The 25,832-nt window shown below is 46.4% G+C and overlaps 1 protein-coding gene across 1 annotated transcript in view; it reads right to left on the bottom strand.

Annotated features, from left to right (window-relative positions):
- Positions 1–6,413: 6,413 nt before the first annotated feature.
- LOC111149077 (mastermind like transcriptional coactivator 3) overlaps positions 6,414–25,832 on the bottom strand; it is a 398,580-nt gene continuing 379,161 nt past the window's right edge. The window contains exons 3-5 of the mRNA XM_022505984.1: positions 17,026–17,289; positions 12,871–12,955; positions 6,414–7,765 (exon numbers count right to left, since the gene is read on the bottom strand). Of these exons, the coding sequence (XP_022361692.1) occupies positions 6,768–7,765; positions 12,871–12,955; positions 17,026–17,289 (1,347 nt within the window). The 3' untranslated portion in view covers positions 6,414–6,767. The remainder of the gene's footprint in view (positions 7,766–12,870; positions 12,956–17,025; positions 17,290–25,832) is intronic.

The following is a 25,832-nucleotide window of genomic DNA, read 5'->3' as shown; positions in this document are numbered from 1 at the left end:
GAGGCTTAACCCACTGAGCCACCCAGGCGCCCCTACTTTCTTCATCTGTAGGATGGGAATGAGTTCACCTCACAGTCTTCAGGGACTTCAGGAGAATGGAATTATGAGCCCATATAACACATTTTAACATCAGGAAAAGAGCTCTGTCAATTTTTCTAGAGAAATCTGGACAGCGTCGAGTCTGTCTTGGGCATCTTCAAGAAGCTGTTGATTGGGACTTTTCTTTTTTGTGGGTGGATACAAAGGACTATTTAAAAGACTATGCATAATAGGAAAAGAGATAAAGGCATTGAAAAAGTAGTGTTTCCAGAATATTGGGGAAGAGATGACAACCCGGGGTCCCAAATGACAGTACTAAATATTTGCAAATACCCTGAGAATGCAGTGGTCTGAAAATGGAGCTATCAAGATCATCCTCACGGGCTGTTTGCCTTTGAATAAAGCCCCTCACCCATAGGGGGCGGCTAGCGAGGCAGTGAAGACCAGAGCCGGCCAACACCAATCCTGTTGGAGCCCGTGCTGGGCTGGCTACCGCAGTTCCGTGTGGCTCTTTGCCTCCGTTTTCCTTGGGTAAAATGGGGCTATTCCTCACTGTAAAATGCTGTGTTTCTATGGCTTTTTTACTTTTTAGTATTCTGATCAGTTATGATGACTTGTATTGTGACATTTGATTGTTTTACACATTGAAGACAATAAAGAAGAAAGAAAGCAAATTTTGACCCCAAAGAACAGTTACTACATAATCATATCCTTTGGAAGTGGGGAAAAGAACACACGACTTTCTCAATCTGGCACTTGAGCATTTATAAACAATTTCTTTTTTTTTTTTTTAAGATTTTATTTATTTATTTGACAGAGAGAGATCACAGGTAGGCAGAGAGGCAGGCAGAGAGAGAGGAGGAAGCAGGCTCCCCACTGAGCAGAGAGCCCAATGCGGGGCTCCATCCCAGGACCCTGGGATAATGACCTGAGCCGAAGGCAGAGGCTTTAACCCACTGAGCCACCCAGGAGCCCCTAAACAATTTCTATGTTGCATCTAAATTGGAGCTATTTAAAAAAGTAAATTACAGGGGTGCCTGGGTGGTTCAGTCGTTAAGCATCTGCCTTCCTTTGCCTTCTGCTCCAGTCATGATCCCAGGGTCTTGGGATCGAGTCCTGCATCAGGCTTTCTGCTCAGCGGGGAGCCTTTCTCTCTCCCTCTGCCTGCCGCTCTCCCTGCTTGTGCTCTCTGTCAAATAAATAAATAAAATGTTAAAAAAAAAGTAAACTACAAATACACAATTTGGTTAAAAACTTGTGGAGAAAGAAGATGGGTACACCAGGCTATCAGAGCTTTGTATCTTTAAACATCTGAACCATAAAATTTATTTCCTTTGTTCTAATTCTATTGTTACCAAGGCAACCTCTTGATTATTTTAATTCCTATAAATTTGGCTACAAGGAGGAAATATGCTGGCCAGAGAGATGTGAGTTTCTGATCTGTTTGAGAATTATAGATGTATATGATTTGTATACTAATCAGTTGATGGGTTTTATTTTTAGAAATCAGATTCATTGTCTCAAAAACTGTTATGAAAAAAGGGACAGGAAACTATTCTCTATTAAAAGAGTCTTAAGAGGCATAAAAACCAAATGGCGATATGGGATCCTTGATCAAATCCTGGTTGGAAAAAAAAACAAAACAAAACAGTTACGGAAGACATGTGGGAGACAACTGGGACAATCTGAACATAAAGTAAGAATTAGGTTGTATTAGGGAATTCATGTTAATTGTGTGAGGCGCGGTAATGATCTTCTGGTGAGAGGAGAGAATGTGCTAATTCTCGGGAGCTGCATGTTGAGAGGTTGAGGGGTGAAGGAACTGAATGGGGATAACTGATCTGGAGTTGTTCTGCAATGTAATCACGGAAGGCATACATGACACAGTGCTAATATTTACTAAATTGAGGCAAGTGTGCAGTTACTCATCAGATTGTCTACTTTTCTGTTTGATGAGGTTCATAATGAAAAGTTCAAAAATCATTTCTAAGAAGTTAAAACCCAAAATCAGATTCTTGGTAGCTGTGAATTTTTTTTTTTTTTAAGATTTTCTTTTTCTTAATTGAGCACTCTATGCTTGTGGTGGGATCTGTGGGATCGATAGAGCCACAGCAGTAGCGGTGGCCCAGCAGCTGTCCCGGACACAGCAGGGACGCCAGGGCCTCCCTTGTGCGGATGCTGCCGTAATTGCCTCCACCTGTTGCATGAAATCAGACAGGTCGAGGTGGCTTGCCCATAAGACACCGGTGTGGGAATCAAATGTCATCGGAATTGGGAAAGAGACTAGAGGACAAAACAGAGAAGAGGGGGGAAAAAAAAATAATGAAAACATAAAACAACAGAGCCTGGGCGCCTGGGTGGCTCGGTGGGTTAAAGCCTCTGCCTTCGGCTCAGGTCATGATCCCAGGGTCCTGGGATCGAGCCCCGCATGGGGCTCTCTGCTCAGCAGGGAGCCTGCTTCCTCCTCTCTCTCTCTGCCTGTCTCGCTGCCTACCTGTGATCTCTGTCAAATAAATAAATAAAATCTTAAAAAAAAAAAAAAAACAGAGCCTGATTTTACAATCAAGTAGCTTTGTTCCCTTTCTGGGCATTTCCTCTCCCTGACTTGCCTTTGCTGGGTTGGAGGTGGGCATGGCGTTAATAAGGAAAAATAACAGCTCATTTGTTTTATCACTCTTGACTCCATACACAGTTTTCCTTGAAAAGAACGGTCACAGGCAGAGATAGCTCATCTGGTGCTTCTGAAAGCTCCTTTAGGCAATAAAATGCATCTTTCTCACTGGGACGAACGTGGAGTGAATTTCCAGATAGATGTTTACTCTCTGCCTCTCCCCTCATCCCACACTTACTGCACTGGGATTTTAAAAAGGTCGGTGAGATACATATAGGAAATCCTTCCGAAGGAGAAGGGGATGGCGTTCATGCTGTGCAGGATACACTTCGGTGTCAATGAAAATGCGTGCTTTTAATTAGTCCGGGCTTAGGAATACTCAACTCTTCTCGGAGCTTCAAGTTTTTCTGTTTATCAGACTACCCTCCCCGCCCCCATCAGTTCATTCTTCCAGTTCCTGTCATCTGGTAGAGTACTAAGCCCTTATCAGTGGGACAAAGCCCCAGGTCACACCGTTCTCTCCACACTGTTATTCGGCAGCCGCTCTGGAACCATCGTCCTCCAGGAGTAGGACCGGCCTCTCCCACAGTCAAATGCATTCTTCCTCTTGGTTGGTATGTATTAAAACTCACCTTTGTTTTGGATCTGTTTTTGATGATGATTTTATTCTGTGCTTGTGGGCTGTTTTTCTGCTTAACCCAGATAGTTTTGAATGGTGGTGTTTTACTGTGCCTTTTCAACTTTGATGGAAAGCCTTAGGTCAAGTCTCCTAGAAGGGGAGGGGTTTCACATGTGTGTGATTCACATGTGTGTGATTCATTAGCGAAGGCCCCCCAGGAGGGTAATCAGAACAGAGCGGGGAAGGGTGAGAAGCCAAGTAAGGACAACTTCAGGCAAAGTCTCAGCCTCTGCCTGGTCCCACAGGGGAGCTCTAGAGCATAAATCCTACCTCAGGCCTTGTCCAGGCCACCCGACTGCGTTCTCACATTCTTGCACTAGTGAGTCACTGACTACCGTGGATCTGAAGAAATGTAAACTTCTAATCATTTCCAACAGTTTGTGGACGGTGAAGGCCAAGAGAGATGCAGCAAGGGCTAGAAGTGAGGTGTCTATGGGTTGTGTGTGTGTGTGTGTGTGTGTGTGTGTGGACAGTGTCTGCTACAGTGGGGCGAGACCCTTGTGTTACTTTCCCTTCCCTATATTCCTTGAGGGTTCTTTCTTTTTTTTTAAAGTGAAAATTTTACTATCACTTTTCTAATGAGCCAGTTGGAAATTGAAAGTACTGAATCTACAAATGGACTTCAGTATGTTCCTTTCATAGCTGACTTTCTTCTCTTCTGTTTGCTACATCCATTGGGATGCAAATTTAGAAAGTTTTAGTTGTGTGGTTGAATTAAAAAGACTGGGAATGATTGACTGATGTCCTCTGTTAAATAAATGTTTAATGATATCACGAATTTTGAGACAGGAACTGCAGTTAATCAATTAAAACCCAGGCATAGTATATCCGTTTAATTAAGGTTGGAGATCCAGTGACATTCCTAAAATAAACTATGCTTTGGGTTGATTCAGATAATGATCTTTTATTTGTTTTCTTTTCTTTAAAAGTGGTATGTCAACATCACTTCATTTCTACATTTCAGAGTTCTGTACATTTCTTAAAAGGAAATAAGCAATGCTCAATGTACAAAGTAAAAACAGAAAACTAGAAAAATCTGAATAAAATGGAGCAAGTTGCTATAGGTCATACAGTACAAATTAGTCATTAGATGTCATCTGAAGTGCAATATACCACTGCTGTGATGATGAGTTAAGGAATGAAATAAAAATACTCTATTTTAAACAAACAGTATATATATATTTATATGTATATTTTTTACAGATAGTAGACCCAGTGATATCTGCAGTATTGTAAAAACTTATTTACAAATAACTTTTTTAGACATTACATATACATCAGCACCGTAGTAAAAACAAAAACAAAAACAAAAACAAAACGAACTTATTAAAATCTACCTCTCTAGTTAGTTGGTCCCAGTACTAAGCATTTGGAGGAAGCTATTAAAAGGTAATGGAGCCCCCTTCTCCCCTCAGCCACCTCCAGTTTCTCATCATTGCTCATATATGTTTCCTGTACCTTTCAGAAAAAGGTAATTATGTTTTCTGTCTTCTTGCTTGTTTATTTTTTTATTTTCTTCGTTTGGTTTTTACCTGTTTCTACTCAAGAGTTTCCATGGTGGCGTCCCTCCCCCATTCAAGGAGTTCATGGTCACCTGCCACCAGGTCTTCCTAGGAGGAGCACAGCCCCTGCCTGGGCTCTTGCCCAACTGGCCTCCTCTGGTCTCCATCCTGCCCCTTGCTCAGTAGATCCACCACCTTGGGACATGGTGAGCAAGCCAACAACAGCGTTTGCCTGCCTGTCACCTCTCTGCCCTCTGCCCCCAGCTTTCCTCTCGAACCCCCCAATCCCCCGTCTCAGGACCCGCCCTGTGCGTGCAGCCAGGCCAGCTCCCCATAGCCTGTGCCCATGCGTGGTCACACGGAGGGAGCCAGGCTTTCGGACACCGAGGGAGAGTGTGGCGTGAGAAAAGCAAGCTCCGCTCTTCCTCCAGACGATATACCACGTGGCCTCCCAAACGGGGCAGTGGGAACAGCAGCAAGGACAAAAGACACAGCCATATGCTAAGTAGCAGAGGCTATCATCCCTTCCCGCAGATGTTGCTTGGGGCAGATCTGAGTGAATTACAACGAGAACGACTGTACAGGACTTTGGAAGTGGATGACCTTGCCCATGTGGAAGGAACAGTATCTTCCTTCTTTTTATCATCAAAATGGGTCAGGTGGAGCAACGGACTCTTCAGTTCCTCATCTCTGAGCATTTTAGAGTCATCTTTCTGGTGAGGAGGGATTAAGGGCAAGGCCAGTTTTAGAGCATCACCCCTGGGAGGGAGCCAGAGTCTGCGCTGTTTGGGCCACGTCTCCCAGGGTAGACCAGAAGCATCGGGTGTGGCTCACGGTAACCCGCCATGCAACGTCAGAGGGGCTGCTCAGTTTCGGGCAGAGAATATTCAGCCGATTACATGTTAGAGAAAGAAAACTCCAGTGTTGCCTTTGCATTTCAGGCGTTGTCTAAGTTCTTGCCTTTATTAGGATTCTGCCCAGGTCCCCTAAAGACAAAAGCTTCATTTCTTCTCATATAGTCTGTAAGGAGAAGCAAGGGCAGGATGGGGTGGAGGCAGGAAGGAGCAAGGGCAGGGGTGCGGGGAAAAGCGGCCACACGGGCAGACACAGCATCCAGTCGGGGTCTCCCCACCCTGTGGCCACCGGAAGTAGATGTGAACTGCCTAGACAAATCAGTAGGACACCGGGCCCCCAGGAGGCTCCAGCCTGACTACCTGGAGTGCTGGCCGCCATCGTCATGGTCATGGTCACTGGCAGAGGGCTGCCTCCCCCAGGACTGCCGGAGGACCCTTCTCCAGGCTCGCTTGGCTCTCTTTGAGAGGCAGCTGACAGCAACGCCTCTACAATTCCTGAGGATCATCACAGGACAGCAGACAGGCTCGTAGGATCCTCTGTTGTCTCCCGTTCTTCGTGCCTACCCGCCAAACACAGTAGCATGTCTTGACGCCTGACCTCTCTTTGTAGCCAGGGTTCAGCGCATTTCCGACCTGTGCAACCACGCAGCAGCCTCTGCGGGACGCTCCCCGGCCCCCAAGGCTTTGTGGTCTCCGGCCCCCGGGGCCAGGAGGGGCTGGCGGAGCCCTCACGCTGGGCAGCAGTCCCGCGCGGCTGGAGCAGAGATCCCTGGGCCAGGCGAGCACCGGAGGGCCGAGCGGAGGGGCCTCGGATCCGTCTTCCCTGCCTGCCTCCGCGGTGTCTCCCTCTCAGCCAGGATCGGCGTGGCCTGGTGTCTCGGTTGCTGTGTGAAAATCAGGTGAAATAAGGCCCAGCAGGGCTGTGGGTTGGCACCTGGATCTTCCACTGTCAGCCAGCTGCAGTTTTGCTCAGTTTGCGTGGGTCAAAAAAACAAAAAAACAGGGATGGCTCAACATCCTGTTTCTTTTTCACGTTTTAAGCTTTCAACACTAGGAGTCGTGCTTCTCGGGTTTCCTTTGGACTAGGGGTTCCCGAACAACTCATCAAGCTCCTGCATCCACTCGTCCCCTGGGCCGCCTTTGATGATGGAGTCCACGAGGTCTGCACTGTCCGAGAGGCCGGGGAAGGAGGCCCCGCCTGCCTCGCCGCTGTAATTGTAGGACATGTCCTGAGGGGCGTTCCGCTCGTAGGCCTGGCTCTGGCCGCCCGGAGCGAAGTTGCCGCTGGGCATCTGCTGCTGGGCTGGGGGCTGGCTGAACGCTGGCAGGCTGGGGACGCCCTGGCTTAGGCCAGACATGACCATTGGCCTGGCCTGGCCGCTGCCTTGCTGCCCTGGGAGTGGCGGCATCATCTGCCGGCCCATGGCAGCTGGGTTGAGGGTTCGCACGGCGCCAGTGTTAGCGTCCACGACCTGGCTCAGTCCCTGTGGGAAGTGTTGCTTGGTCAGCCTCGGCTGGCCAGCTTGAAGCGGATAGCTGGAGCCGTTGTTGAATGATCCCAGTTCTCCACTAGTCCTCCCGGGCATGGCTTGTAAGCTCCTCTGTGGCCAGCTCTGCGCTCCCTGCTGGACTGTTCCCATAATGCCCTGCAGCCTTGGCGGGCCCTGGGGCCTTGGCAGGGCTTGGCTCACCGGCCCTTTCATCTGCTGGTGCTGCTGGGTAATGGCAGAGTTCACCAGCATGCTCTGACCGAAACCACTCACCATCCCAACCCCTTGCCCCGAGGTGGGCTGCCTTGACCCCTGGGCTTGGTTGTGTGTGATGCTCATGCCACTTTGGTTTGGGTGCTGCAACATTTGGGTCATTCCTGTGCTCATATTGTACATTCCTGGTTGGCTGGTAGGCGTGTTGCTATAAGGGGCCAGTCCCATCTCTGACTGGGCTGCTGCCGTGGCCATTGTCCCTGGGTTCTGGGAGGGTCCCATTCCCATCATGCCTGCATTCTGTGCCATCAACCGAGACGTTCGAATGCTCTGGAGGGCTGCTTGGCTTCTCACAGCTGCGATGTCCTGGGGAGAACCTACAGGGGAAGAAAAGACATTCCCATCCACTCATCTCGATAAGCAATTTACTGTAACATATTGTGGGGATTATCTTTAGGCATGACAAAATTCTTTTATATGAAAGGATCTACTCTGATCATAAATCCTTAACAAAAATGATTATTTTTCTGACTATAACATGCTGATTGTAAAAAAACTCAGAAAACACGGAAAAGTACAATGATGAAAATTCAAGTTACCCGAATTCCCCCCCATCCAGAGATAACCACTGATAACTACTGTATAAATAGACACATGAAAATAGGGATCATACTGGACACGTGCTTTTGTAGTTGATATACTCTGTTATTATTTTTGTACACATTTCAGAAGCAAATTTTTTTCTCACTCTTCTTGATAGGATGCCATCCTCAACCAATCAGATACCATTATTCTTGGAGGTGAGAGGGAATTCACATCCTGGGCTAAATTAAGAAGCAACGGCTGATCACTTTGTGTATTCTATTTGTGAAGTGGAACATGGTTCAGTAGAGAATAATATCAATAAAGACCATTAGACTAATTTCCCTTAAGACTTGAGCGGGATTTGAGAGGTTAAAGGTCACTGCTTCTGCTAAGAAGCTATTTCGACAGATGGGACATTTTTTGGATCCACTCTACAGACTTCCACATGCTCCAGATTCTCTGAATCATAACATGTCAGTGCAAACTGGCCAGCTTCCTGAGCTAGAAAAAGAAATCATCCTGCTACTTGCTCCTTGGCAATGAACTTTATGCATTTTTGCAGCAAAGTCCACTCACTCCTACAAATCGGCAGTGACTACTTCTCTCAGCAGATCGCTGACATGGTTTTAATGATGCTGTTTAAAAGCCGGCCAGAGGATGAAGGCCAAGTCCCTCAACTCTAATTAGGCATTTGAGGGAGTCCTTCTTTACATGTTCCTAGGAAATTTCCAAATCAGCCAAGAGAAAGAAATGTCACCCTTAGAGCCCCAGTCAATTTTGTAAAGGGCTAGGAGGTGCACAAAGAGAAGTTTTTTCTATGTCCCTCTTAATAATGATTAAGTCTATGAGACACAGAAAAATGGCTTTTTTTTTTTTTTCTGGACATTTAAAAAAGATGCCGCATGGGAGCCAATTGATATTATAAGCAAATGTGATACCACCTGGAACTCGGATGAGAAACCAGATGAGAACAGTGTAAGCTTGTTAAGCCTGGCACCTGGGCAGTACGTGTGTTTCTGTCTTCCTGATGGGGTTATTGATTTCTGGGCAGCAAATAGGTCTCCATATTTTCTTTCTTTCTTTAAGAAAGAAAATTATGGGAATTTTGATTATGACTTAAGTTTTTGTGGCTTAAGATCGATACCATGCTTCACTGAGAAATGAAATGGTTTCTGTGGGGGAAAGCTGCCAGGGCTGGGGGCGAGCCCCAGAAATGTTTCAGTTTTCCGTTTTAAGCTTCATTATATCTAAGTGATTTTTTAAAAAATCAAAAGTTCCTGTTAAACACTGGATGGGAGTATATATTGCAATCTGTAATCTTGTTATGAAGTTTTGTGACCTTAATGACTAAATCTGTATTGACTGCCTGGCAAGTCTGATCAACTGTGGTGAAATGGGTTATTGAGTTGTTTATAAAAAAAATTTTAAGGAGAAAATATTGCTGACTCAGAGACTGATTGGCTAGACCCAAATTATGTAAACAGGTTAATGAGCTACTGGAAACAGACGAAAAGACTTCCATATTTTGGACATTTTTGTTGTATGTTTATAATGGATATATTGAGGGACTGGAAATGGTCTGGGCCACTTTGGTGAATGAGAAACAGGTTCCTCTTTTTAGAGGACAGAAATGCTGCAATGCCTTTTAAGAGGTATTGAAGCGTTAATCCAAGCCAACCTTTATTTTTAGTATAAAATGACTGTACTACTATCTAGGTATAACTTTTATAGAAAAAAGGGCATTTTATTTTATTTATTTATTTTAAGATTTTATTTATTTATTTGACAGAGAGAAACACAGTGAGAGAGGGAACACAAGCGGGGAGTGGGAGAGGGAGAAGCAGGCTTCCCACTGAGGAGGGAATCTGATGTGGTGCTTGATGTGGGGCTCTATCCCAGGACCCTGGGATCATGACCTGAGCCAAAGGCAGATGCTTAATGACTGAACCACCCAGGTGCCCCAAAAGGGCATTTTAAAACCAGCACTCAGCTCCATATTTTTATCCTAAGTAGAAACAAAATGCTTTTTATTAATCTAGTTTAATACTTGTATAGAAAAAAAATGCAAATGTGTTTAAAGAATTACCTTGTTGTTATCTGATTACTATATACGTTAAATAACAGACTAATTTTTTTTTTCTTCTTCTTCTTCCATTTTTGTCTAAGACAGATATTATTGTGGGGACGCTGTACTCAAATTAATTTTCTTGCCCACTGGTCACAGTGTCAAAGAAAATCTTCCACATTCAAATAGAAATCATAGGCAATTTTTTTCTTAAAAGGGTCTGTTTCCTATTTTCACTCGTAGGAAGCCTGTATTTGTGAAAAATAAACATTTCTCTATAGGCATGTAACATCGCCCAGAGGCACAAAACTCAATAAGGGAAAGATAGTCATTAAACCTTTGAAATATGTAGTGATGAGTGTTCGTGGAGGTTCTCATGCAAGTTATTCCTAACGTAACTCTCCAAGGACAATATTTCTTATCTACCAATTTGCTGTTTTCCCAGATACATAACATTATGATATCTAAGGTGTTAGTAAAATAAAATAAGGATGAGAGTAAAAAAAACAAAAAAGAAAGGAAAAAAATTGTACCAATCACCTCAGGGACTCAACAATGTCACTGGTGCTTCAGCCTAAGTACAGCTCAAGTTCAAAGAGGAAAACTTTTAAAACTGGACCCAAACCATATGGAATAACTCCTAATACAGAAGAAGTATTACATTTCGGTGGGCTCCTTTATTCCAAAAGATAATAAATGAGTTATGAACCTAGAAAAGTCAAGGGACACTCTGCTGGGTTTATAGGATTTTACATTTTTAATTTGTTCTTAATGGAAATCACTGGTTCTTAAAGTGTGGGCCTTGGGCCAGCAGCCCCAGCAGCAGAGCAACTCCTGGGAGCCTGTTGGAAAGGCAGATTCTCAGGACCACCCCAGACCTGTGGAATGAGAGACTCTGAGGATGGGGCCAGGCCGACTGTGCTTTTTTTTTTTTTTAATTCAATTTAGTTAACATATAGCGTATTAGTTTCAGGGGTAGAATTTAGGGATTCATCAGTCACATACAACACCCAGTGCTCGTCACATCACGTGCCCTCCTCAATGCCCATTCCCCAAATACCCCATCCCCCCACCCCCCATCCCATCCTCTCCAGCGACCCTCGGTTTGCGCTTCCACAAGCTCTACTGGTGATTCTGATGCAACTTAAGTTTGAGAACTGTGTCTAAAACAAGACTTATGCGTGTAACGGTGACCGTTTCTGCGCTCCCCTGCCTATGACCAAGTGAGAAGCAGAATTCTTCAAACAATATCAGCACTAATTTAGTGCACAGAACACCTGTGCACAGCTTCCTTCCTTTTGTCCTTCGCCAGGGTCAAGTCCAAGGGTTCTGAAATGATACATGTGTTCCAGGGGCAGGAGGGGGAGGGGTAGCTACTCAAGCCCCTGTATTTTCACAGGCAATGCTTTCAGACTCTTTAAAACCACTACTCATGGCTTGTGATCCAGGATATACACGTGTGGGTTTATGACAGAAATAAAAGTTTCCCTTATTGTGATATACTTGGAAAATTGTTTTCTATTCTATTATTATTATTATTATTATTATTATTATTTTTAAAGATCTATTTATTTGACAGAGAGCAAAAGAGAGCGCACAAGCTGGGGGAGTGGGAGAGGGAGAAGCAGTCTTTCCCACTGAGCAGGGAGCCTGATGCAGGGCTTGATCCCAGGACTCTGGGATCATGACCTTAGCTGAAGGGAGATGCTTAACTGACTGAGCCACCCAGGTGCCCCAGTATTCCATTTCTTTTAAAAAATGTTGGTTGTGACCCATTAACTTGTCTTTACAACCTACTATTGTGTGTTGCAGCCCAAAGACTGAAAAATGCTACCCTACGTCATGAATTTTTCACCCACCGTCCATTGAGCAGGGTAGCACTTGTGCAAATGCTATGCAAAGTCTGTATATATTTACATATATGCATATTTATGTGCAAGGGGCTTCGCAGCTTCTGGCAGAGTCTCAAAGCCTTAGGTAACACTTGAGAAATTGGGACCTAGGATCTAGGTCCCACGCAAAGGGCAAAGGATGGGAATTAGGATTTCCACTACTGGGTAGCCCCTAAAGCCCCCTAAAAACTCCTGTGATAAGATTGGGAAGGGTCTTCAGCTCACCCTCTACCCCATACAAGACCTTCAGGGGCTCTCTTCATTGGAGATGGAAGGGATTGATATTTGAGTGGATTTTCTACTACATAAAGGAATGGCAACAGAGATCATACAATGTGCCCATTGCTACTGGGTCACGAGTCCGGATTTCTGCAAAGGGCAGCAGGATCAAGATGGTCAAACTCAAGGCCATGTGGGTCTTCTAGATTCAGCAGAAATTGGCAGCTGCTGCAGGCCAGATTTTTCCATGTCAGTCGTTGGAAGTGAGGGCTTTGGCCGGCTGATGTGTTAGGATGAGCAAGAGGCATGTGGCACAGGGCCGTTCCTCCCATGCTCATTGAGATGACGATCCAGACATAGCCAAGGCTGACATGGAACCAACCAGGCACCAGTATGCCCTTATTGGCTCTTAAACTATTGAAATACTTCCCTATCTCTGGTAAAGAAGAGCTGCCCCAGTCCTGCCCTTGCCCCCCCAGCCACTCTGACCCCTCCCGGGGCCAACCAGGACCTCTCTGTGACCCAGCCACCCAAAGATCAACACCCAGCACAGTAGAGGATTCCAAAAATGCATTCTGATGGATCGGTACCCTCAGTTTTCAAATATTTTTAATGTTACCTGAACGCGAACCCAGCCCAGAAGGCCAGGCTCCTGGCTACACTTGGATTTACACGTCGCGGCTGGAAGGTATAAAACGGAAGAGGGTTGCACTGGCCTCACCTTGGAACTGATTGACCTGCTGCACGGGGTATGGATTCCGCTGCTGCTGGAGGTGCTGGCGGGGTAAATGTGATTGCTGCAGCTGCTAGAACGACAGGACAAGAAGGGCAGGGGGGTGACAAGGGGAGAGACAATGAAATATCGTGGCAGCTCGGAGGAGACACTTTTTCAACACGAAACTTGGGTGTTGAGGAATCAGGTGCATCCAGGCGGGTGCACAAAGCACGAGTTTGATGGATTTTCACAAAGCAAACACATTCCTGGTAACCGGCGTGTGGATCAAGAAACTGAACTCTGCTGGAAGCCCCGCGTGCCCCTTTCCAGTCATTACCGACCCCAGGGAACCACTTTATCCAGCCGGGAAGCACTCTCCTGACCTGACAACACAGACCAGTGATGTCTGCTTTCGTAGTTGGTGTAAGTGGATTTCTACAACGTCCTGGTGTCCAGCTGTGGTGTCTGGCTTCCCGCATTCATCACTCTACTTACGAGACTCATCCATGTTGGTGCGTGTAGCTGTGGTCAGGTCGCCGTCACCATTGAATATTATTCCATTGCAGGAATGACGAGACCACGACTTATTCACCTATTTTCCTAGTGATGATCTTTTAGAGTGTTTTCAGTTTTGGGCTGTCCCCACTAGGCTACTAGGAACATCCTCGCCCATGTCTTTTGGTGAACATCTGGCAGATCTGCTGATCCAGGAGGAGGCGGTTTTGACTCTGACCATCTACCACCTGCCTGCATGTTTTCCTTAGCATTGCGGGACCCAGCTCGAGGGACAAGCAACTAATTTTTAATGACCTAAATAGATGCTTCTGGTACAGGAAGTTGGGATTCTCAGGGGCTATATAAACAAGGCTCATCTTATTCCCACGGGGCCACACTGCCTGTAAGACACATCCCCGCAAGTTAAATACACAGCATTTAGTGCCTTAAGGAAACCGCGCGGGACTCCCTGGGTACCAGGAGCCAGGAGGCTGGCCACCCCGTCCCTCTTCCTCCACCCCTCGGGGATTCCGCCCTGCCCTCACTGTTACCAATCTACTGGAAAGGCTATTAGGATCATTACCATGCTGTATGCAAAAAGGGAAAGAAACTGAGAGCGAGGTGGCAAGAACAGAGAAAGGGGTTTGAGTTCCGGGTCTGCTGTCAAGTAGCTGCGTGACCTTCGGCAAGTTATTACCTCCTCCTGCCCCTGTTGAATATTCATGGGGCACCTTCCACGGCGAGGGCTTATAAAGGACACACATCAAGGGCCCTGCTCTTTCAAGTGTTCATTATAAAAATAACACACATTGACCACTTCTTAACATGTGTGTTTATTTCTATTTTTTCCTCTTGTTTTTGTTTCTGGGCAGCTCTATAATTTTCTTTCTCTTTCTTCTTCTCTTTTCTCTTTCTTGACAAGGCCAGCCAGCACTCTGGCAACCAAAGAAAAGGAAAGCTTCTGCCCTGCTCACCCCATCCTGTGATGCCTACTAGGGTGTTTTGCACAAAGTGTTGAAATTAATTAATTGTGTAGATGAAGTGTAGACAAGCAACCGGGCTAATCTTTAAGGCAGCAATAGAAGGGCATTATTGAGAATAAACTGAGCACTTAAAAGCCTCTCCTCGGCCAAACTTCTCATATTATGTAAGAATTTAAGTGTCCTGGTGCCGAACAAGCCCGGGGTGGCCTGGGGTGGGGTGGGGGTAGGGCTTCTGTTCTAGTCCCTGCCTCTCTAGTTCTGCCATGACTTCTTCCATGAGCTCCCTGGCCTCAGTTTCCCCACAGGTAAAAAACAAAAGCCATCCTAATCACCAGTATTTTTTTCAGGTCTAAAAGTCTAGGTTCTGTGAAGCCTTTATGAACGGAAGAGAGGTGACCTACTCCTTGCTCTTTGAGAATAAGGGATTAAACGTTAACTCACACCAGCTTTCAACCTGCTCTGCTCTGATTCTTAAATCCACTAGAATCATTTTAAAGTTCCCAAAGATAGGCATGATCCCAAATCCTTCTGTTTTTCCCCTCACATGGCCCTTCAGGAAATCCCAGGATCTCTAATACTCTGCTTTCAGGACTGAAATAACTCAGGACACTTTCACTGCTGTGGCAGAGCCCCAGAAAGTCAGCTGGGCATGGACAGGGCAGTATTCATTCTCAAAACAAAAAGCTGAGAGCTCAGCACTTGTCGACCCCTTGGAGGCCTGCACTGATCAGCACCGTCTCCAGGACTTGTTTCTGAGCATGCTCCCAGCTTCGCATCTGGACTAGTCCCACTGGAGGGCTCGCACCCGGGGCCGCAGCCCTCAGGTCAAGTTTCGTGACACCAAGGTCATGTGACTGCCCCCCCCACATGCACAGTTTCCAAAGGCTTTTACATGCTTGATTCCATGTGATCCCTAAAGCAGTTATAGGAGAAAGGCTGGGAGATTATTAACCCTAAGCTGGCAGATGAAGAGAGGGGTTGATAGGTTTTTCCAAAATGACACCACAAGCAAAAGATGGGCCACATTTTGAGTCTGAGTAAAATTGTCCTTTCCTTGGTCCCTCTTCATGGCTTGGTTTCCACAATGTGCTAAGGAATCACACGCATTCCCCCATCTTTTCCAAGGGGCCTGTATCTCTGTGTGTCCTGGATTCTGAGGGGTGCCCTGTTCTCTCAGCACCTCATCTGGCCAGCCTCCTGTGGCAGCTCTTCTTCTTCCACTCTTTTGCCTCCCTCCTTGTTCCCTGAGGTGTGGCTGCCCTCGCCGAGTGGGACACCCCTGGCTGGCCCAGCGGCATTCCGCCCAGTTACCCTGGCTCCTATCTGTGCCTTGGTCACGGCATACACATCAAAGGCCATCGCTCCAAGTAGCAGGCGCACCTGAAACTTCCTGGGATTGGCTGAGGAGAGGATTTACACAGCCCAGCTTCCCCTCGGCAGCTCCATTTATCACTGCCTGAGAGATATTAGCATGGTTCCTTGTCACACACCTTATGCAGGGTGAGAGGGATAGAGGTTTGTTTGTACAAGAGCTGCCAGGCGGCTGACTGACCTTGGTAAAAAGAGAGATAATTACACAGCTGCTCAGGAACAAAAGCAGAGAAGGGAACATAAGTGAACTGTGCTCAACAGTACAATTTTTCTATTTGGGGGATGACTGGTGTTACTCTGAACCGCTGCTCTTAGTAGGGACCTCAACATGTCTGCGTCCCACACAGCACTGTGTGTGTGTGTGTGTGTGTGTGTGTGTGTATGAAAGATGCTTGATAAAATTCCAAAATTTTGATTGTATTAGGAACATTCTGGAAGGGGAACTGTGAGGTGAGAGCCCCTTTGGGCTCTAAGCCTCATATGACAACCTCACACCTACCTCCACTAATCAGAGAGAGCTGCCCTGGATAGACCCCCCAGGAGCCAGCTAAGGATCTCTTTTGGAAGGCCTCAGGCCTTTCCTGGGATAATACTGAATCAGGCATGGGCATCTTGAAAAACAAAACACACTGAAACCTACAGAAGCTGCTCGCTTTCAGGGAAGGCTTTTTTTCAAAGCTGGAGGAATTATATGGCAAGGGTGGACAAAGATACCCAAGGTAAGGCTTTATATGTGTTAGCCCTTCCTTTAACTCAAAGATTTCTTCAGCTGTTTCAAAGCTGTTGGGAATTTTCTTAAGTTTGCACCCTTTCTGTGACCCTGAGTTCAGGTTTCCAGGTAGTTCTGTGGGCCCTATTTTTCTTCTATTGTTCCTGTCCCATTGTTCATGACCAATTCTGTAGAATTCTCCTCAATCCCTCCTCCTGACATTTTCCTTCAAGAAACAAAGTTCTCTGAGTTATTTTCCTTTTCTCTTCATGTTAGAAATATTAGCGTTTATGAAGAATGTGAGGCAGCCTCCCAACCCCCACTCTGATGGTGCAGACCCTGTACCAGACACTGGAAGAAAAGGAGTCAGGCTTGAATCGAAAGAAATGTCTCTGGCCAAATGGGCCTTCAAATTGATGGCTGAAGCCTGTCTTTTAAGAACAAACTCATTCATTCTAAGAAAAAGCCTAACTAATTGAAAGGTCTAAATTCTGCAGGTTCTTCTGTGATCCTGGAAAATGCTGGACTGTGACTACCTTGACGAAGGAGGGGAACTGGAACTCTCCTGCAGACACCAGGCACTGAATAAACGCATCATGTTACCTGCTCAGCCAGAATCTGCTGCTGCTGCTGCTGCTGCTGCTGCTGTTGCTGCTGCCTTTGCTCCCGCAGGAACTGTTGCTTCTGTTGCTCCATCAGCTGGGCCCGCTGATCCATGAGCATCTGCTTCATGATGGCTGCTTGGGGCTGGCTGCCAAGGAAGCCGGGACCCGCGGCACTGGCTCCAGACACCATGCCGCTCGAGCCTGGGGGCACCGAGGACTGCATGGGGCCTGTGGTCCGGGGGAGTCCAACTGGGTGCTGCTCCTGGGAGGACAGGAAGATGAGAGAAAGCACAGATTTCATACTTGAAAGGAAGCATGGGGCAGAGGCCTCTGCTTGTGGACCCGAGGGGTCTCCAGTGGCACACATTCTATTCCACAGAAACACAGGAATCCTCAAATCTGGCCTTACCATGGTGGAACTGGAGGAGTGCAGGGGGACAGTAATACAGGACGGCTCTGGGATGTCTGAGAGCAAGTCCAGTCTCTTTTGGATGGGACTGATTAAAGGACAAAGGCCAGATAATCAGTTAGCATTCTGCTTTCCTCCAAAGGAAAGGGATGAAGACCTCAGGCTGGGCTCACCTTGAGTCTGGAATGAGATAGACTGACCTTACCTCCTCTTTTTTTTTTTTTTTTTAAGATTTTATTTATTTGACAGACAGAGATCATAAGAAGGCAGAGCAGCAGGCAGAGAGAGAGGGGAAAGCAGACTCCTTGCTGAGCAGAGCCCAATGTGGGGCTCGATCCCAGGACCCTGAGATCATGACCTGGGCCCAAGGCAGAGGCTTAATGCACTGAGCCACCCAGGCTCCCCCTGACCTTACCTCCTAACCTTCACTGCCCACCTGGCCTAAATGGACTTCTTCTAAGTTAGCAGGAAAGACATTTACAGAAGAATTCTGGAACTTATTAATCAAAAGATCTACTATTCGATGGAATTCTAATTAATTGCAACACTAGAAAGCTTTGCTATATGTAAAAAAAAAAAAAAAAAAAAATCCTGCTAGTGGGAGTTGTTGATGGTGAGAACTGGGAATGTGTTACACTGAACAAAGCTACGCAATCTCCCGACATCTTTCAAAATAGAACCAAGCCTCCTATGTCTGGGACAACTTAAAATGTGGGGGTTGATTTGGGTCTTTTGATTCTACAATTGTCTCAGTCAAACGATGGCAACTTGTAAGGATTGGTTCTTAAGGAGTAGGAAGTTAAGTGGTAGAAAACTACCCACAGAATCTAGTGACTACTTAGAAGATGTGTTCAGAGGGGAAGCCCATAACAGCCAGACAGTGTAGACCAGGGAAAAATAGCTGATGGGCAGAGTTGGTAGGTGACCATAAGATTCGGCTTCTAGATAGTTCCTTTCTTGTTCATCTACCAAGTGCACCTGGTAATGGCATGTATGGTCAGACTACTCTGCAGAAATGTTCCTTTTAACTCATTCAAGTTTCAAGTAATCTCAACACAGAGGATCTGATGTCTGAGATGAACACAAATTAAATGGGCACACATGTAAGGACATACCCAGTCACAGGGTGCGGGACCATCATGAGGCCAAAATAGTAAGAAATGAATACGAATAACTCTATAATTATTTAAATACTTTTGTCTCCAAACTGGGTTTTAATATTTTTTCCTACTTCTGCTTTGCTCTTTGGTACAGATATAGTCAATCAGGCTGGCACTGTCCTCTCAAAACATACAGTTGAGTTTGATCTCTGACTCTCCTACAGACCCAGTCCTGGATTAGATTCCCCATAGCCTGGGCTGGTGGACCTTCCTTCTGTGGTGTGGTGCTCAGCCACTCGTGCTTCTCTTTCCCGTAGCGAGATACGTTAACCACATCTTCAGCTGCTCTTCCTCTCACCCTCCACTGACACAAACGACACAAGCAAAACGAAAAACCATTACTCCTCTCGGCCTGGGAACAAGAGGCCAAGAAGTCCTGGGGAGTTAGTGCAGTAGCCCAGGTCACACTTAGCCGAAGGAAGAATCGGAAAGAACAGAATCAGAACACTGACCTGGGGTCTAAATTTAGTATTCCTTCTACTAGCACAGGCCCTTCCCAGACTGCAGGTCACTGGTGCCAAGTGTATGCCCAAGAATTGCTTGCAGACTAAATATACAGTATGTCTCCCATAAGTGTACTGTGTTCTATTTTTCAAATGTAAGTGTTGCTGCAAAACCCTTTTTGTCTTTGTATATTTTCTCGGTAGTCAATTATTAGGTAGACAGCTGTGAAATATTTATGTGAAAAAGAACTTACACTGAAAAATGCCAAGAACCTTTATGCTACCACAAAGTTTCCTTTAGTCCTGACCCCTGCAGGCCATCAAGATATTTCAGAGTCTCCCCCTTTCCCCCCAGTATTTGCTTCCTGTTTCCAAGTCCTTTCTTCCAATGGGATAAAGCTGCTTCTTGCCACCTTTAGAAACAAATGGCTGATTGACTTAACACTTCAACAAATGAACTCACACTGAAGTAGAAACAGCTAATCAATCAGCAAAAATACAGAATACAGGGCTCTGTTTGTCCCCCCCAACCCCGTGTATATTTCAGTATATTTGATATTTTCAAATTTTGATAAGGAGAAAGCTAGAAAAAAAAAATGTGACCCAAGGGAAGATAAAGTTTGCTTCAGCTAGTTTTAGGACAGGGCTGGTCTGGGCTGGCCCTGTTTATCTTTGGGCACTTTGAGATATTCTCTTCCTGGGTGAGCAGGCCTGGGTAGCTGGGGCACATGCTCAGAACTGGTAAGTAGTCACCAGTTGCTTTCCTGGCCTTTTCTCCACCCTGGAAGTAAGGGAGAGGCAAATGAGATGGTGATGTAGATACACCCAGCCACTTTTAGCCCCTGTCTTCCTGGGGGAAAAGAAATACTTCAAAAGCACAGTGGGGACAAAAAAAAGAGAAAAAAAAAAAAAAAAAAAAAAAAAGAAAGAAAACTCCCCAAAGAGATAGTTAGGGTATTACTTCCCAGGATTGTGCATTTCTCCAAATGATTCCCTCCCAAAGGCTTTGCCTTGGGGTTTCTTGCAGAAGACCTATAGACCTAGAGATGGGAGGGCCATGTGCATTTTCAAGGCTTGCCTTCCCTATGAAACATCAAACATGGGTGAATCTAGGTCTTTCTCAACAAGCTCTAATGCATTCAGCAGCGGGTGAGTGACACCTAGAGCCCCAGCCTCAAGTATGTATTCCAAAGTGTGAGGCTTGCCTTACAAATGGAGCTGGCTGAGGCCATTAACTGTTTCATATTACATGGCAGCTTTTAACCTCCAGTCTAAAAGGGCTTAATGAGCAATAGTCTGTCGAATTTCAGGATTTCAGGCCACCGCTCTTGTTTCTAAGGAGGACACACACTGCGTGTGCAATTAGAGAAAACCAGGCCGAGCTTTCGTCAGAGAAATGTAATGCCTTGAAGCCACATGATGCAGTATTTTTAGTTTTAATTACCGGCTCGTTCTCCACCCCGCCCCCTGCCCAGCGACCTCCCTTGCCTTGCCAGTAGCTTCCCCTCAGAAATGCAATTGGCTACGTAGACCCTCATTACTCCCCAAACCTTCGCACTCTTCAGTAAGAGAAAGGGAGGGGGAACAAACCAGAAGCAATGAACCCATTTTACCTATCTTCTTCTCCAGGGAAAAGATCTTAGCGATTTTTCTAAGGGCTGGAGAGAGGTAGGAGGTGTAAAAAACGCCCTGCCTCCTCCGAAGAGGCAGTTTTCTACTTCAAAAAAACAGCTGTGGTAAAAATATCTCCCCAGAGCAGCCAGCTGTTTATTTATAAATCTGTGCGTGGCGAAGCTTCATTTCTCTTAAGTGTTTTCAAGAACAAGCGTAGTGTTTGGGTGAGAGGGGCCGGGGTGGCTGGCGGCCAACCCAAAGAGCGCCGGCTCCGGGCAGGGGGCTCACGAAAGGCTGCCCGTAGAGTCGGGGGCCGTGGAGCCGGGACTTGGGGGCGCGCGGGGACCTCGAGGACGCCCCGGCTTCAGCCTTTTCCAGGCGGTCCTCGTCGGAGGAACAAGGAGCAGCTGCTGTTCTCCGCCTGCCCCAGCAGATGGTGGTGTCAGCCCGGCGCTCCGCCTGGCAGCCCCAGCTCCGCCCGCGCGGCGCTCTCCCCCCCCCGCCCCCCAGATGGCTTAATCAGGACTCCTGTTCCTTCCCCCCACCCCCCGCGCCGCCCCCCGGCCCCCGCGCCGCCCCCCGGCCCCCGCCCCGCGCGTCTGGGCGGACGCGGCGAACGTGGAGCCAGGCAGTCAAGTGTTACTGCGTACAGCAGGTAGCCTGGCAACTGAGAGCATAATACCGAGCAGATGGTGTTCGCACGGCGTGATGGACATCACACACGACAGCCTGAGACAATCCAGGAATTCCCTGGTGACTCGAGGCCCTCTTTACACAAAATGAGTTCTCTCTCCATTGCCGTGTATCTCTGGGGTTATCTCCCCCCTCTCTCCGACTGACACCGAACTGGTTTCTTATTACCGACTTTCCTTGCAGCCCGCGGGAAGGGAGCTTTCAGGTCGGGGTGGGGAGGCCGGAGAAGGAAACGGAAGGGCTGGGAGCGGGAGGAGGTGGGGGTGAGGGTGGGCGTGCGGTGGCGCCGGGAGAGGGGAGGGCAAGTGGCGTACACCAGCCCCCGGGGCTGACCGTCCGAGAGGGGCAGAGTTCCCCGCAGCCCAGGCTGCACAAAGCCGGCGCGGGAAGGCGGCGCTCTGGGCGGCCCGGGCTCAGAGTCTTTGCAATCACATGGCCTACGAACAGCCTAAATGAAATTTAGGATTTTACTTAAAAAGTCCCCTGGGGCGTAATTTAGCCTCTTGACTCGATCCTATATGCTTACAAGTCCTTAGGGGGCTCTAAGAAGTCAGGAGCGGGGCGGCAGGCCCGAAGATACCTCTCAGCGCAGGCGTCTCTAACAAAGAAACCGACGAGGCGGTCCTGGGGCGCGGGCGAGTCGCACGGGGGCCGCGGAGGCCCTCGGCCGGCGCGCGCTGCTGCTGAGCGGGTGAGCCGGGCGCGCTCCGGGGGCGCATTGCCCGGGTTCCCCGCACACTGTGCGTGCCGGGGCCAGGAAGGAAATGGGTGCGGAGGGCAGGCGAGGAGAGAGGAGGGTTGTTCATGTAGGAAAAAGTAAAAATAATAAAATGGATGTCCCAGAAAACAAATCTTTGCTTTTCACACACACTGAACTGGATCAAGTAATTAAAAAAAAAAAAAAAAAAAAAATCAATCTCCAGCCCAAACGGAATTCTGCCTAGATTCTATATATCTAGAGGTTCCTATGTCCAACCCGTCACCAGTATCTAGAGGCTTTTTCCTGCAAAGACACTATTCAAGTTTCAAGTTTCAGAAGAAGGAAGTCTTTTCAAAGGTGGAAGCTAACGTTTCACGCAGAACATCACACTTGGTGGGAAAGAGTTCAGCAGTTCTATGTCAGAGGGCAGCATAGGATGAATCCGACACCCACTGCAGCCTGATGGACGCGTCTGGCTGTGATTCCCAGAGGCTCAGGGTGGTGAACGGGCATTCTGAGGCTCTGGGAAGTCATCTGACCTCTCGGTTTCAGTCCCCACCTCCTCAAATGAAGATCATATTCATAAAACTCCTCCCTTGACCAGTGGAAACTTTGGAGGTGAGTTACAGAAAGAAAATGGTTAAGAAGATGCTCACACCTCTCCCACTTCCAGTTTGGGCTAAATAATGGGCTAAATTCAGTCAGAGGTTCTGAAAGTGGGGTTCCAGGATCTACAGCATTAGCATTACCTTGTTAGAGCTTGTTAGAAATACAAATTCTCAGGCCCCACCCGGGGCCTACTGAATCAGAACCTCTGGAAGTGCTTTAACATGCCCTCCAGGTATGTTTACGATGCCCCACCAGTTTGAGGATCAAGGGGCAAATAGTACTCCTGGGGCATCTGAGCTCTCTGGGCCCTGATTTAGATTGCAAAAGCAGTCTTGCACTTTCAAAAGCAAGTCAGACTTTGTTTAGGTTTTTACTGCAAATTCTTCAGCATTTGGAAAAAAACTCTTAAACTTTCAGAGGCCTGCTCATGCAATGCAAAGGATGCAATGCAATGCAAAGAATAAAGAATTCTGGAAGGACCCCATGGCCATGATTCTTCCAGGAAGGCCAGTCCTCCTGCAAGTCTGCTGTGGGGGCTGAGCAGCAGCCAAGATTGAGGAGGGGGTGAGGCCACTGAATTCCTTTGCTCAGGCAGGAAGCACAGACATTACTGGACTTCCCATCTCCTGGTCTGATATAAGATAGAACTATGGAGAGCTTTGAGGAGAGTTCCCTCTGTTGGGAAATGTTCTTCAAACACAGAGACCAGAAGCAATAATGGAAGAAGACCAGTGACACTTATAGGGCACCTACTGGATGCCTTCACCTGCATAATTAAACACATTTGGTTGATTAAAAAACCCCAAGTCTTTGAAAGGTTAAGGAAATTGTCTGATGACCCACAGCTGGTGGTGGTGTCTGGGATTCTCACTTTTCCATTGACTATAACATACATCTGGTCTAAATTGAGCAGACCACCCAAGAGCGCTGTGGAGTAAAGAGAAGTGGGAAGGGGGTAGGGGGTAGAGAGGAATGGGCATAGAATAAAAAGGTAGAATCTCTACAGGGATCAAAGGGCGAGGCTGAAAGAGCATAAAAATATGCATCATTTTTTATATGTTGCTTGATACCCAAAATTAGGATGCCTTTGTGGTATCAACTTTGACATTTAAAGAAAGGGCATAAGATTAGACCATTCATCCGTAAGTGGAAGGAAGAAACAAAATAAAATAAAACCTTAGAATTCTCTTTGAAGTTGATCAAGTGTCAGGGCAGACGCTTGCTTGGTTTCAGGATGGTGGCTCCTTTTAGATTTTCTTTGTCCTTGTCCAGAATAATTTTTCACTGTGGGTCTGAAGAGTTGCTTACAATATATTGCCAGCAGAGCCCCATCAGGGCCCATCCTGTATATAACCCTCTGTTTCTGCAGATTATTGAAGAAGGTTGGATAAAATGTTTGTTTTCTGATCTGTGATGGTTGTGTCCCCACGACGATTAAGTTTTGAGGCAGTTTACCAATTTAGGAAACTTATCACTGAAATGGCAGTGACTTGAGGCACAGTGGTAAGCCTGCTACATGGGTTCAGCAAAGTTCTTCGTTCAACCTTAAAGAAGGAGCAGTTTACGTTAGATGAACCCACCAGGTCTGGGTAGGAACATAATAGTTCCATCATAGGCCCAGTGGCTGGCCCTCTGGACCACTTAACAAGCAGCTTGCTATTATTACTGTTACTGTTTTAACCTCTTGATCGTGTAGCCCTACAAAGTCAGGGTAAGGAAAAAGCTGTGTTTCTATTTCTAGCTTAGCTCCTAAAACAATGAGGACTAAGACTTTAAACTTGGCTTTCTTTCCAGGTTCTCAATGAGCAGAATGGGAGTTTCTACTCATTTAACCACTTAAAAAAATAAATGTATTGCTGATTCCCGCCCCCCGGCCCCGATCATGGAGAATATTTGAAACATTCCATAAAAGTGTAAATAACAAGAAAAGCAATATTTGTTTTAAACACTCAGAGGCAACCATGTTAATATTTTGATGTGTTTTTATACTTCCCCCAGCTTTTCCCTCTGTATACAATAACACAGTTACCACAGTCATGGTAATGTTCCATACGTGATTGTACCCCTGTTTCTAAGTAAGATAGGGGAGTAGAAAGTTCCAGCCTTCCAAATGCTTACGAGTTACAGTTTTCTGGAGAAATGACATCGTTATGGCAATTTATCTGCCAGGCCTGTAGAATATGTACGAGTCTCTTCCAGCATCTTGCAGGGAGCTAGGTCCACAGTTGCCACAGAGTAAATGCTTGCTGAACTGACCTGACTACATTGACAGTGAAGTCATGGCCTAAACCAGTATCAGGTATGACTGGAGAGGGGAAAAAAAAAAAAAAATGGCCCTACAATGGATGGCTTCTCCAGTCTACAGGAAAGGACCCTCCAATGAAGATGAAGGAAAGGGTTAAAGTTGGCAATCCAGCCCGAGACTAGATGCATCCACCACAGAAGGCCAGGCTTTCAAGGACTGACTTGGGGGTAAGAACAACAAAAATACCATTTGTCCGTATCAGTGCTTTGAACATAGTCACCATAGGTCCCTCCAGTGGAAACACAACTTGGAGAGTTATGCTTTTCCTCTGCCTTTGATGTAAATTATAGAGTCCTTTTGATCCCTTTGTTGTGATTAAATCTACCACCAAAGCAACTCTAAATTGGTTAAAAGTTCATTAGTGTGCAACAAAAGGAGCTTGATTCAATAAACTATGTACATCCATACCATGAATACTAGGCAGCCAATAAAAATCATGCCTTCTGAGGCTGTCTAATCACACAGAGAAAAACTTACAATATAGAGTGAAGAAGGGGAGGAAAGCAGTTTCTAAAACAGTATTCACAGAATAATCATGTCAGACAAGGATTATAAGTGATTTTTACTTTTATGCCTTTTCAGATTTTCTATTATGAAAATATTACTGAATATTATTTTTTAAAACATGCTCTAAAAAATAAAGTCTTTAGTCAAAAAAATAGAAAAAAGACACAAAGAAAAGGAAAAGAAAAAAGACTTCTTGTTTTCAAGGATTCCAAAGTTCTTTTTTTTTTTTTTGTAAGATGTTATTTATTTATTTGACAGAGATCACAAGTAGGCAGAGAGGCAGGCAGAGGGCGGGGTGGGGTGGGGGAGCAGGCTCCCCGCTGAGCAGAGAGCCCGATGCAGGGCTTGATCCTAGGACCTGGGAT

The sequence above is a fragment of the Enhydra lutris genome, unplaced genomic scaffold (genome assembly GCF_002288905.1).
Source record: "Enhydra lutris kenyoni isolate GAN:26980312 unplaced genomic scaffold, ASM228890v2 scaffoldscaffold21, whole genome shotgun sequence".
NCBI classification, from domain to species: domain Eukaryota; kingdom Metazoa; phylum Chordata; class Mammalia; order Carnivora; family Mustelidae; genus Enhydra; species Enhydra lutris.
This window is presented reverse-complemented; position numbering and strand designations above follow the sequence as displayed.